General features: G+C 36.8%; 1 protein-coding gene across 2 annotated transcripts in view; it reads left to right on the forward strand.

Annotated features, from left to right (window-relative positions):
* Nucleotides 1-945: 945 nt before the first annotated feature.
* The window catches only part of LOC149088151 (agrin-like), a 249,194-nt gene continuing 235,088 nt past the window's right edge, over nt 946-15,051 (forward strand). For both annotated transcript variants that reach the window (XM_089244963.1, XM_089244973.1), the window contains exon 1: nt 946-1,656. In XM_089244963.1, coding sequence (XP_089101089.1) covers nt 1,242-1,656 — 415 coding nt within the window. In that variant the 5' untranslated portion in view covers nt 946-1,241. The remainder of the gene's footprint in view (nt 1,657-15,051) is intronic.

The following is a 15,051-nucleotide window of genomic DNA, read 5'->3' on the forward strand; positions in this document are numbered from 1 at the left end:
TCACCAATTACACTAGCATAATCACAGATAAAGAGAATAAATTTCAAGTACTTATCAAATTTACCAACGGCACTTGGGTGTTACGCATAATCCCCGGTAAAAGTGGTAAATGTATCCAAGACGATTGGTAAGTATGCATATAGTAATCTTTTATTATACATAATAACCTATTTATCACATTTACCGTAACATGGTTATACACAAACCAGCGAGATAATACGGCATTTACAAATGCATGTGAACAATTAACACGAATTATTTTATTCTTTAACTTTTGATCAAGAAACTAGCCTATACCGACTGAAACGCGTACCACAAATTGAATTAACAATCGAAATTTTGAGTTATTCTCATAATTCCTCGGAAAATTTAACATGAATCTCGCTAAACTCACGGAATCTTTTGGATCCATTAATTTTAACTAGTATGTTATTTGTTTAATAAGCAATGATCCGTTTGTTTCGGGGGAATCCGGCAGAATGCTAATTAATCTCGAGTGACTAGCAAAACAAGTTCAGTACAATGCGAATACCCATTAAAATATCTGCAGCTGAATAAATATTCAACCTACATCTGCCCCATAGCATAATAAATTAGAAAACAATTTAAATACATAAAATATTTCTGAATGGTCAGTATTTACTGCAATGGGACGGGCACATTCTTGTAATAGTGGGTGAGAAGAAAAATGAACAAAGAAGTGACATTTCTTAACACGTTACGTGTCTGTTTCTCATATTGCGCGAATGGTGTTATGTTCCCCTTTCCAACTCTCGGGTTATTGAATTTCAGATCGAACCCGAATGAGTTCAGGCGCCGTTGACGCTAGTCCCACATTTCCGAAGTGTGACAGACACAGGTCGTGACCCGGGTGGCGTGAAAGAAAAATCGGGAACCGAACCTTCTGCCACATTTCAGACCAGACCCCGACGCTCTATGGTGAATGACACTTGTAATCTGGTGATGAGGCGTTGAGAGAAAAAAGCACGAAAAAGAAATGCATCTTTCTTTCCGTGAGATAGATAGGAAGTGTAAAACACTATGGCTGTGTACGACACTACACCATGTGCGAATGACGAAGGAAAAAAGTGCTAACGCTTACATTAATTTGATAAGCAACGGCTACATGTGAGGAGTGAAATATACACATTTGATAGAAAAATTAATAAATAATGCGCATAACCAGAAAAACGCTCTTTGAAAACTTTGACAGCTCTTTTTCATTAAGGCATCACTGAACAATGCGATATTCAGTATGGATGCTGTTTATGTTGACTATGACCAGCATACTTGGTGCGTACTCAGTATATCAACGACGATTCAAGAAGCGTTGTGAAGATCCACCAATAGAAGAACGAGAGGAAAAAGCCAACGTGATCTTCACTGGCACCATCAGGCAAGTGTACAAATCGCAACAAACGACTTATAGTGCTATAGTGGAGATAAAACGAATTTTGAAAGGTGTCAATCACGTGGACGAAAACGAGGTCGCTGTTCACGGGTTCGGAAATACGGATATATGTAACAAAAACATCAAGGAAAAGGATACACGCATATTCTTCTGCAATGCTGTAGAAAACAACCATTTGATATTGAATTCGAGTCTGGAGAGGATAGGGCCTCATACCTTAGATAAAATAGAAGATGCTATCAAAGGTGAGTTAGTATGTTTAATGTTGTTGGTGTTGAGCAGTCTATTGTTTAATTTAGTTTCGGAACAACTTAATGTAATTCAGTTCATGCTTCAGTCTAAATACTTCTACCATAGGGAATTATCGAGTTTCGCATCCTATTTAATTTCTAAAATACCAACTGATGTAATAATTCCTTGACATTTTGAACGAAATGAGTACTGGAATCTTTCACAATGAGAAGACACTATATAACGAAGTGACTTCGAAGATAATCATCCCATTCTTTAGAATTCTCATAATCTTCTTGGAACTAGCAGAAATTAGAAAGTATTAGAAAGTTCTTGTAGATGGGAAATTCCCATCTACATAATTTCTGGAACTTCAATAGAGTGAATAAATGAAAAACCTGACATTTTTTCTGAGCAGAAAAAAATTAAAAACCCATCAGGCAAGTGGTTAAGTAGTGCTACGACTTGATTTAATTGCCGCTTAAGGGTCATTCAAGTATTACGTAAGCAGATTTTCAGCCATTTTTGACCCCCCCCCCTTCCCCCTTGTAAGTAAATGTCAGCAAACACGGACCCCCTCCCCCACCCCCCCCCCCCCCGTCAGCAAAATTTCGTCGAATATTTCATATCTTCAAAAAGGGATGGTTGATGACGTAAGCAACCTTCAAACCCCCTCCCCCCTCGATGCTGACGTAATACTTGAATGGCCCCTTACTATACTAACTTGAAGCAATCAGCTTGTAGCGAGCATGTTTCAATCGTTTTTTCGTTTTGAGACCAAGTAACTCCCGGGGGCCAAAGTAGCCCGTATTCACGGTACGCGTCTTCTCTGTAAATGCTATGGAAGGCAACCGTTTGGTATTAAATTAAAGTCTCGTGAGAATAGCTGCCGCAGTGGTGGTCGAGTGGTTATAGTGCCGGACTCGTGATGCGAGGATCCGGGTTCGAACCCCACAGTGGTGGTCGGCTGAAGTTGGTTTTCTGTGGTTCCCAACTTCAAGGCGCAAATGCGAGCCGATCTCCCCGTTAAAAAGTCTCGCCACAGAGAGCAACAGTCCTACAACGGTAAAATCATTCAACCATAACACTTCACTCATAGTTAGTAAAACTGGGGGCAGATGACAGCACTACACATAACAAGCATTACACAGAAAACAAAAAACTTTACGTTAGGTTGCACTACACGTACACGCACATTCCCGCATGTAACGATTCGTTGGGGGGTTCCGCGGGGGGGGGGGGGGTGTAGCAGTAGTAGGTAGGGGCTCGGGGATGCAGCCACCTCGTTGGGCAATTTGCCTGTTGTTGCGTTGTATTTGTAATTGTAATATCTATATATATAAAATTGATTTTCTATGTGTGTGTGTGTGTTCACTATACAAATCCACAATTTTAGATCGATCGTCACGCTCGTATGGCGTTGTATATGTATTTGTATTTGTCACCAAATTTTGCATATATACCAAATGGGACCCGACTTGAACAACAGGCTACTTTAAAATTTCGTCAGAGCAGGGCAGCATTTTCGTCAGGAGGCAGTTTTTTATCCCAAATGGGCAAAAAACTGTCGGGCAACAATGGTTTCTGGGCCTCAACAATCACTTTCCGAACGTTTACTTTGGTTACCGTGTTTCCCTAGCAATGCGTTTAAGACGTGTATATGCCTTTACAATGGTTTGCCATTTCTTCAACGCTGTCAGTATATGTATAATATTTATGCCTTTATAATGGTTTGCCACATTTTCAATACTCCCAGTAATGATATTTTTTGAATGACGTCATAATCATCATCAGCATCTCTTTGAGGGTCAGGAAAAGGGTAATCCTCATAGAAATCAGTGTTAAAATTGCCGATTTTAATGTATAAATGAGGAAATTTGGTGGGGTTTTCTGTCACATCAATAATTTTAAAAATTGTATTAAATACTCGATTTCTCAAATATTGAGTTCGCTTAGAGATATACGAAGCCCAGAAAATTAGATATGAAGTAATTAGCCGGACCTACTTCTGAGTTGGATATCAAGGCAATAACATTGATTTCAACTTTTTATTTATATCTTCTCAAGCATGAAAATTAATGTCTCCGTATCTTTTTTTTGATATTCAACTGCATAAACTCATGTTGTTTAGGATGTTTTAAAACTAATTAATAAAAAAGCCCATAAAAAAGTACATCGAGAATATTGCACAGCTTTAATTAAGCATTTTGTGAAGCAGAAACAGGCAGAGATGGATAACTTGAAGTTCGGGGGGAGGTAAGGGAATCGAAATACCTAGCACCCTTTAAAAACAGAAAACAAATATATTTCTTTTTACGTTTCTTTAAATCTAGATTTGTTTCTTTCATGAGTCGCGCAGGAAGTCGCCATATTGGTGAACTTAGACACGGTTTGCATGTCCCTCAAAGAAGGAGGGAGATATCAAGTGATCCAAAAAAAGCCTCATTGAAGAAAACCCGGGCAACGCCGGGTATTATAACTAGTCTTAGATAAAAGATGGTATCATAAGGTAAATATAGCATTAAAGGGCTATAATTAATTTTAACGTCCTTCGTGAAAACAGTATCATGTTTAATCAAGTTTAGAAACAACTTTATGCCAAATATGGTTCATGTTAGGGTCTTCATCATTCCAAAATACCGTCCATGGGGAGAATCAATCCTTAGATTTAATCTCTGAAAAATTAACCGTCTCAATGGTAGTCTGATATTTTGTAGAAATGGGGACCGAAAATCCGTCAACAATCAGAAGACCCTAACGACGCGACTTCTAAAACGTTCGAAAGTAATCATCCCTTTCTTTAGAATTCTCATAATCTTCTTGGAACTAGTAGTAATTAGAAAGAGGTATCTAACAATTTATGATTCTCGCAATTTTTAGAGAGATGCAAAATCTGCATTCAAACAATTCCTGGAGCTTCTTGTCGAAATATATATATCTTTCCTCACGATCTTGTTAACGTTTTGTTATGGGGATTTCAAACGAAAACAGTTTTTCGCTCCTATCCTATTTCCATTTGCCTACTGCACTTGAGTTAAACGAAATGCTTTAATTTCTAAATTTCAACTGTTTCTAGAAGTGCTGAAAGAGTCCTTGTGCAACACCTCGATCCTTTACACTCTTTCCATTCCCCGCGTTTCCTACTGTTTTTCTTTTCCTGATAAAGATTCAAGGCTAAGGCAGTTTAACTTTGGGAGAATTATACGCGAAAATTCCCAAAGGAGTAGCGTAGCTCGTGGAAAATTCTTGCGAAGTCTAATATTCTCTCTCTTGGAAAATACTTAAAGCTAAGAAAATTAAAACCGCCGTGGCTCCCCAAATACTACGTTTTTGCGTTTTCCCTGCTCAATTCTTCGTTTAATTAAGCTTTGCGTGGCGAAAAAGAATTAACTGCGAGGAATTTCCGTTGGTTTTTTTGGGAGAACAACACCATTCAAGTTTGTATAAATGGTAAAATTCTATTTTTTGGAATCATGTATAGTATCATGGTAGTGGTGGAAAATGTTTGAACATTAATACATTAAAGTAAAATAAAGAAAAATCGCTTCTATAATAAGGTAGTTTGAAATAGAATCTTTTCGAAAAAAAAATTGAAGTAAAGTTCTGGAATTTTCAATAGTTTTATTTAATTTTTCAAGATTTAAGTTGCTTTTTATAATGTTAATATAGATTTGTGTATAGACGGCATTTTCCTCGAACATATTATGCCGAGGTGAACTCTTAAAGAAAAGGCATCCAGTGTCCGCCAGGAATCGAACACATTCATTCACCCACCCACAACGCATTCCTGGATCACTCAAGTGATTCACAAGACATTCCAGGAACTTTTAAACGACCCACGGCATATTCAAAGAACGAATTGCAATGACCTGCGGCACAATTACAGAGTTTTTAAGCGGCCCGAGACACAGTTTCGGAGCACTTAACTAGCCTCGGCGCAATTCCGCATCACTTAAATTACCATTTACAAATCACTTAAGAGATATAAGGCATATTCACAAATAACTTAAGTGGCTCCCGGCATACAAATACACCGCCACAACAGGCAAAATGCCCAACGAGGTGGCTGAGAAAAAGATGCCCATAAAAATATGGATGTCATATATTTAAAAAATATAGCAACCCAATTAAAAATGCAATTAACAAAAATTGTATAACTCCTGGTAATTGTAATATTTCCTGGTCATGAATCCAAGGCGCATTTGCAGATCGTCCAAGAGATTCGCGTCACGCTTATATGAGTAGATCACTTGAGTAACTTGAGACACGTTTGTAAACCAATGAAGTGGTTTGCATTCTCTTAAAGGTTCAGCTGCACCCATGTGTGGAGTTCGGGTGCGCTGAAAGAGACCGTACATGGACGGTCAGTCATAATTTAGGCCATGACTCACAATACTGACATTACCACCAGATGGCGACTTATTGACAGGGATATGCAAGGATAAATATTGTGAGCTCTGGACTGAATCAGCTCCAACCGCCCCAAATACGGTCCCGTTCAGGCGCACACGATCTCTACGGAAAGATTGAGATTCGCTGCCTTTGCAGTCTAGAGCGCTCACCCGGCATGTGAGACGACGTGGGTTCGATTCCCCCGCATGGAAAGTTGGATTGTATTTCTTTCCTTCCTGCTGAATCCATTTTAGGCTCAGCCACCTGTTGAAAATCAGTAAATAACTAACTGCCAAGTTTGGAGAACGATAACTCGGGAGGTTTTCACGCGGATCCGAATTCCGTACAAAAATAAATGTAAAAGGGGTTTTTAAAACATTTTAGGGATTTTTCATTAGTAAAAGGGTAATTTTAGAGATTTTTTTCCGTTGCAAAAACCGTGACACCATGCAAGACATCGCCAATCATGACCAACGAGTAGGTTGAAGTCCTCGGATAAAATTACCTGCCGTATATAATTACTCTCAAAAATAAAAATCTCGCAAACAAAAAAATCTCCGTCGGGCCCGAAACGGGACATATGGATAAAGCAGACACGCGATCGTGCCAATTATGGATTTCGATAGGCCTGATTAGAGCATGCTGATTGGCGAATTTTGTGTTTTCTCTCCCGAAATGAAATATTTTATTGTGATTTTACGGAACGGCGATAATATTTAGACAACGCTTACGAAGCAGCAGTTTTTTTCGGGTAAATTCTTTTGGGAATAATTTTCTCCCCTAAATATAGGGATTTTTTGCAATCATAGGTCAAATTCAGCAGGTATACGAATTTTTCTGGAGTCCGGGAGACTGGGCTTTATGTTATGTAGCTTATTTTATATGCTTTATATTATGTAGTGAAAGTGAGTTACGTATGCCCGTCTTCGACCATCAATGATAATGAAAATTCACGTGATAATGAAAGGACTTAGAAAAAATGTAAGCAAAACATATTTTGTAGCAAGCATCTACAGTCGGTAACCGTTTCAACGAACACTTTTTCCATGAAGAGATGATATTTTTCTGCCTGAAATATACTGAGAAATTGAATTTTCTGGTTGTTATGCCGAAACTGATACTTGGAAAGAAAAGTGATTGGGAATCGAACCCGGTGTCTCTGGTGTATTGGTTAGTGCACTTGTCCGGTATGCAAGGGGAGCCGGGTTCGATTCCCGGAGGAGATAAATCACTTTACGTTCCAAGTATCAGTTTCGGCATAACATCCGGGAAATTCAATTTCTCAGTATATTTCAGGCCGAAAAAATATCATCTATTCATACAAAATCGCCAACTGTGGCGAAAATTGCTTTAGTTAAGGAAGGCTACGACTCCACTCAGCGCTTCACGCTACTAATGCGTGTTATAAGGAATTGAAAAGTGTGTCTCTGGTGTATTGGTTAGCGTACTATTGCCCGGTATGCAAGGGGAATCGGGTTCGATTCCCGGAGGAGACAAATCACTTTTCGTTCCAAGTATCAGTTTCGGCATGATATCCAGAGAATTTAATTTCTCATACCTCTGTAACTTCCTCACACGGGGATACTGAAGTCTAACGACTGATAGGAGACTCGGTATCCAGATGGTCAAACACGCATATTTCTATACAGCTCCTCATTGGCGTATTGAAATTTTCAGAACACAATTTCTCAGAACACTTTTTAATCCGTCATATAAGTTTACTTAGGAACAATGCGGAAACCTGGAATTCCTTTTTAAGAAATTTCGTTATAAGGAAGTGATTTCTTGGAGTTCGTTACAACGGAATTCGACTGTATTTATACACTACCGCACAATTTCATACAAAAATTGAAAAAAAAATAGTAATAAAAAAGCGAGAGATAAAGTATTATATTTCTTTCTCATTTCGAGATTTATTGCTCGTTTTCGAAACCTCAAGTTTTAATTCATCGCTTCGAATCTATAAAGCTTTAGATAAGAACCGATGTTTGGTTTTGCCGTAACAAATGGGTCCTTAGAGTAAAGTATAAGTTTATTATTATTTTTCTTCCGCTGTTTATTTTTTCTTCTTTTCCTTTACTCTACCTTCATGCTCTATTTTCTTTGCGATGGAACCTTTAAACAAACATGAAAAACTACGGGAAAAAAGGACGTGGTGAAACAAGAAACAACAGTTCCCATGTGAATTTCATTCAAGACCTAGGAAAAAAAAAATGTATAAATAAATATATAAAAGAGCAATTTGTTCTTAGAGGAAAGAAAACCACTTAAAAGTATCTTATAAATGGCTAGAATTTATTATTCCTTCGGAAAAATAACGAAATAAAGAAAAGAATTAATAAAGGAACACCAAATTGAAATATTAAATAAACAGTTCTATTTTCCCCGAAATAAGATTTCCAAAAATTAACTTCATCCATAATAAATCGTATTCCGAATAAAAAATAGTTTATGTGGAATGCGAAAATTTCATGAAAAATGTGTAGAATGAATAGTGTATTATCATAGTCTCTATTTTTATTATAGATTATACATTGAATAATAACAGCAATGTATGGTCCAATTTTCCCATGATTTGATTAATGTTCACTTACACATCAAAAATACACATTATACTGTTTGAGAAATTGGGAAAAAAATAGAAATTGATTTTCAAAAGCATAATGAACTGGATAATTTTAGTTACAAGATATACAGGGTGTCTCGTTAGTCCTAATGCGGCCTTTATCTCATCAAACGATCACCGTAGAGAAAGGATTCTACTTTAAAAAAATGATCAATGTGTGTGTTCAAAAATCACCCCGTACCAGTTTTGAGAGTGGAAATACAGTGTGTGTCACAAAATAAAAACTTCCAATTAGAACGTTGTTGCCATATTTCCCTTTTATAAAGAATAATCAATATATAAATTTAGAATAATAGATCTTAATCTCTCTTAATAGATTAATCTTAATTTTAATAGATCTTAATCTTCTTTAAAATAATCAGTTCAACCACATATACATGAACTATTTAGCCCCAGTTTTATTGAAAAATTAATACTGCGCATGTTTCAGTCGAATTATATATCACCAGAAAACGTACTTTTCAATTTAAGCATTAATGTATTTTTCCGAAAAATTTCCCCAATATAGATAACGAAAACTTGCGAATAATTAATTCAGTTTTCTAATTTCTTTTAACGAGAATTTAAACCCGTCTAACTAATTATGATTCGGTTGATTAATTTAAAAAAAAGATGTTAATGCACGTTTTTTCCCCATTTCTTGAATATATATACAACGTTATTCAGAAATCTAATAAAAAGAGAAAGAAAATAGTCTTACATTTAGTCAGAAAGAGAAGGAGTAAATTAATTTTAATTAATTTCTCTACTCAGGAAATCAGTGTCAAATTCGGAATTCCTTGTCATTTTGAATTTTTTCTTTCTGGAATATGTATTTTTTTTCCTGTCATGAATTTAATTTCCTCTATTTAATTATTCGAAGGATTTTTCAGATCTGAATGTAAAATTTGATTACGCACGAATCGAATTGTATTAGTTATTATTAAAGATTTGGATTATTAAAATAGAAAGTATATATAATGTTTCAAGATAACTGCATATATTCTTAATTAGTAATATTTTAAAATTAACTAGTTCAATAAAAATCAATTTTTTTTGAACAGCTGGTCCGCTAACTGAAGCCGGTCCGTGAGAAATTTACTGCTGGTCGGCGAAATGTTACGTCCAATCCATGTATAGCCGCTATAAAACTTGAGATTTAATAGTTAGAATGCAGTCTACACGATGTTTATGTATTTCTTGCAGAACCACAAACTATTTTTTTTTCTGTTATTTATATGTACCTTACAGGTCCGGAAATAATTTTTCCAGTTTATATATATATATATATATAAACTGCTGGTCCGCAAAGTATTTCTCTTGTTCATTTATTTTTTTCCAATCCGCGAATTATTCCTCTTATTCACATATTTTTGGCCAGTGTGCACATTATTTTTCTTATGTATTTTGTGAGGTCGGCAAATAATTTCTTCGTATTCGTAGTTAACTTTTTGGCCACTCAAATAGATATTTTCCTTTATTTAGATGTTATAAATTATTGCTATTATTTATTTATGTTTTGATTGTCCGCAAATATTATTGTGCTTATTTATTTATATCTAATCCGTACACACACACACACAAATTGTACTTCCTATTTATTCATTTATTGCGAGAAGGATTTCCTCCTGTTTAAGCAATTTTATATATACGCGATCCACAAATTATTTTTCCTGAAAATGTATTTCTGACCAGTTCTTAACTTATTTCTGCTATTTATGTATTTTTTACTTGTCCCCACAAATATGTCCGATGTATTTAGTTTTTACGGTACACAAACTATTTCTCAAATTTCTTACTTTCGGCAGTTACAAAAACGTTAAAGAACATTGGAATAGAAGATTATTATGTGTGGAAAAATTTTATAATTCGATGTTCACAGTCTTCGATGATAAATTCTATGTTGGAATAAAGTTTTATACCCTTATACATTAGCAACATTTTTCGTGGTTATGTTTAAAATTTTTTTCAGCAAAGTTTTCTTGAAAAATCTCGAAATTAGGTAAAATGATTCATAATAATGCAAAAATCAAATTACCCGTACTGTATATTCCAAATATTCAAGAAAATTAGAACATACAGAATTATTTATAATATGTACCGTATGGAAAACAGTTTTCGTCTTTATTGCATGGTCATAAATTACGACTCAATAAATGTTCACCTTAAAAGAGTTCGTAATTTACAATTCTGATGGTTAATCATCGATCTTTATATTTGAAAAAGAAACTGAATGAAGCAAAGTGCAATTTGATTATAATAATCTTCCAATCTGACGTATATTATGTATATAAATATCCGTCAAATTACACGCAATGTCTATAAAATAATAGGGGGTAAAAATTGCCATCTGGACAGCTCGAGAATAATCTCGCTGCACTAAATCACAAAAGACATCATCAAATGATGGAGTAAAGGGCAGCGAATGACACGCGAAACGAATAGGAAAGATCCCAGATACCATTTTTACGGAAAATGGGCCTTATATTGATTATGTAAAGATGATAGATTAAAACCCACTCATCTAGCTCATTTATTAGATGGGAAGGGTGTGGATACAATTTTTTTCTCCTCTCTTTGCTTATCGATTTCCATCTCCTTGGATAAGAAGAACACGTGAACGATCTTGTATCGTTCCAGATTATTACGTTATCTACCTTCTCAAAGTCGATGAAGACACACCGGCATGTTTTTTTGCGGATATGTCTTATTTACACATGGCTAACATAATCATTCCTCATTTTTGTTTTCATGAAGTCGTGGACAATAAATATATATATGCATCGATAGCGTTTTCACCGTAACCCAAAAATGGACTTTCTTGCGTTCAGAGAGTCAAATACACTTCGAATTGCAATTTTATGGCCATCCGACAAGCAAATGGGCTGTGGTTTCTCGCTGGACGGCAGGCTTGTCCGCCGGTTAATGTGATCACAACTGGAATCGGGATTTCTGATTACGATAACCAACTAACTGATAACTATATTTGAAAAAGTCTCGGTTTGTTATTATCATGACGATATGTCCAGTTTGGTTAATCGGGGGCGAGTGTCTCTGTTCTTATTTATTTATACAATATTGTTGGCTCTGGGGCCTATACAAGATAATGCGATTAAAAATGACAAATGTATTGTTTGATATTGCTCAAAAAACTAGTGATAGAGGGAGGGATTCGACAATAGAGCTTTGGAGTTTGTTCCATTCACCAATGATATGAGGAAAGAAGCTGTATTTAAAGCAATCAGGGGAAAAAAAATAGGTTTTATTTTAAGGGAATGGTCGAGTCTTCTAGAGATGTAGGGTGGTTTGGCCAAGATACCAGAGGTATCTATGTTGAATTGACCATGCAACATTTTATATAACAATGTTAATCCGGAAATGAGACGAAGAGTAGAGGGAGGGAGGAGGATGATGTTTGTTTTTGAGTTCGGACACGGAAACGAAAGATGACCAGCGGTCGTGAGCAAATCGGGTGGATTTATTTTGGATTGATTAGAGTTTTTCTATGTTACTGGAGGTGGTCACAGATTGCAGCGGCGTAGGAAAGAGTAGAAAAGAATGCAGGCCTACTTCTTTCCCACATTACAAGTTTCAGAATGCCTAATTTTGCATTTTTTTTTTTCACTAACAGAGGGTTATTTCCGCTTTTTATGCTAGAATTTATTTTATTCAAAAATTGTGAGGAGGTGGAATAAAACTGTCGAATGTCTGTCTAACGAATTGCGATATTTTTCATAATGTACGGTACGCTCCATGTGTGAAGTCTCCCGGACGAAGAACTGTTGTGATTGGGGTCAGTTAAAAGAAACTGATCATGAACAGAAGAAAGGAACTTCTTTTTTTCCTCACAGATTTCTTTACTTTAGGACAGCCACTGCAAATGCAGCGCTGCACTTATGTGAATCGTAGCGGCTATTACGTCGCGAATAAGACTGTGAACTGAGTATGGAAATTTTTATTAATAAGGGAGCTCTCTGAACTACTGCATAGTGCAGATTGATAACGATAATTTATTTGGGAAAACTTGTGTCTGGTTCCACCTTGACTTCAAAATATGGGGCCATTAAAGTTTTACATCAGCATCGATAGGAGGGGGTTGCTGATTTTTGATGACGGGGGGGGGGGTTGAATAATGCTTACGTCATCAACCACCCTTTATAAAAATAAATATGAGATATTCTTAATGACATCTTACTGTGTGTACCAAAACCGAAACGAACCTTTCGCTAGTTTGTGGGCACCTGAACTAGAATTCTTCCTATTGATAAGTCCTCCATAGAACCAATTTTGTGATGGCCCGCTGGTCCTTCAAGTAATCTCGAAATGTGTCCGGGCCGCTCAAGTGTTCTAGAAATGGGAAAATGTAACTATGCAGTTGATCACTTTAATAATCTGGGAATGATCCGCGGGTAACTTGAGTGAAGTAGAACTGCACTGCGGGCAGCTGAAGTGCTCCAAAACTGAGCCAATTTACACATAAGGAATCTCTCAATGTGCCACAGACCGCTTAAGTGTTCTAGAACTGTGCCGTGGGTCACTTAAGTGATCCGTCAACGTGCTACGGGCCTACTCGAGTGACCTGAAAATGTGTCACGGGCCACTTAAACACTCTGGAATTGCTACATGGGCCACTTACATGGCCATCCATAAATGTACTACTTAGTTCATTTTAACAAAATTAGGTTTCAGGTGACGGACCCCATTAGATAAACCCAAGGGCCACATTTGGCCTGTGGGTTACACGTTTAGCATTTTTGCCTTAGAGGGTGGGTCACAATGAATTTCTTAAAGATAAATTTTGTGTATGTTCTTAACCTTCAAATATCATTGAAGTTAACAGAAATTGATTATAATAACGTATAAAGGTATTTTCTTCCGAAATTTTGATTTTAAATATTTTTTGAATGTAATATTTATTTTTGTTTTATCATCGGGGGGGGGGGGCATAGTGGGACTCGTGCCACTCCCCCCCCGCGTACGCATTTGATCCCAATATGAGTTAGGAGGAGGGTAGTGCTGACGAAAATTTGCTGGCGGTGGGGAGGGGGGACCGAGTTTTGATGACTTTTGCTGACGGAGATGGGATCAGAAATGGCTAAAATCTGCTGACGTAATACATGAACGGCCCCTACGCAAAAAGAAAAGAAGAGAAACCTTGAAAAACCTTAACATAAGTGAGTCCAATTAACAAAAAACAATTTTTTCCTTCGTCTAAAAACTAATTGCTTTGTTCCGTACATCATCCGTAATTCTAATAAGCGGTGGCATTTGTGAAAATGGAAGTCATGGTCGTCACCGAATGGTGAATACTCGGGTGAAACGGAGGGTATCCATACTTGCATGAACACTGAGATAGATATGAATGACTGGGAGCGGGGGGTGCGCATGATAATGAAATATTGGGGGCATGATGATGATGATGATGATGCCAATTCATGTTTCAGCATATACGTTAGAGTAGTCATTGACGCTGGAGGGAATAGGGCGCACTTGTGAAAGACAACGGGATGGTAACAGTACAGCAAATTGCAGAAAATTTAATGAAGGATCGTCTCAAAGGATCTCAGTACAATGCATCGTATCGGATATGCAAGCCGAAGGCCAGTTCGAACAGTATCGCAGTGATGAGACATGGATCATTGGAAACAAGTTATGTGGTTCGATGAATCACGTTACATCATGCAGGTTGGTGAGTGAAAATTTCGCGGAAATAGCAAGAAAGCATTGACGCTAAGTGCATTGCTACAACCCTTTGAGCTGGTGGAAATCAAGGTAATGGTTTGGGGGAATGTTTACCACCCAAGATTTTCTTGGGCCCTTTAATACGTGTTCATTAACATCTGAATGACATCATATCTAAACATCATTGCTGACCGAGTGCATCCAGTCATGTTTATGGCTTATTCCAATGGAGATGGCTACTTTCAAGAAGATAATACGTCATGCCATAGTGCTGAGATTATACGGGATTGGAACATGAAGGAGAGTTTACTTTGCTCAGGTTCCCCTTCTCACGATCTCCAGATCTCACTCCCATTGAGTAATTGTGGGATGAAGTTGAAAGAATCATCAGGCATCTAGATTCCCAACCATCCAATCTCACACAGTTGGAATGTGCTACTGCATTAATGCTGTATCAAAGGCAAAAGATGGCTCAAGAATGTTCATAAGGTGCTCATAATAAAATGGCTCCCTCAGCGTATACGTTTTCTAAATGTATTATGATCAATTTTCTCTTTTATAAAAATGCATAATGTTCGAAAATTTCTATTTACTACTTTTCTGTTGCGTAATGTGAATTTGTATGAATCGTAGTTAGTCTTATGCTCCTCAATAAAGCAGATATTCTAGTATCCCAGTGGTCATCCGAATATACTGTACCTCTGTCCAACGACGAGCATTAAATTAAACG

Source organism: Pholcus phalangioides, unplaced genomic scaffold, assembly GCF_987345545.1.
Source record: "Pholcus phalangioides strain wild (caught in Gottingen) unplaced genomic scaffold, Ppha-v1.0 ptg000003l_1, whole genome shotgun sequence".
NCBI lineage: Eukaryota > Metazoa > Arthropoda > Arachnida > Araneae > Pholcidae > Pholcus > Pholcus phalangioides.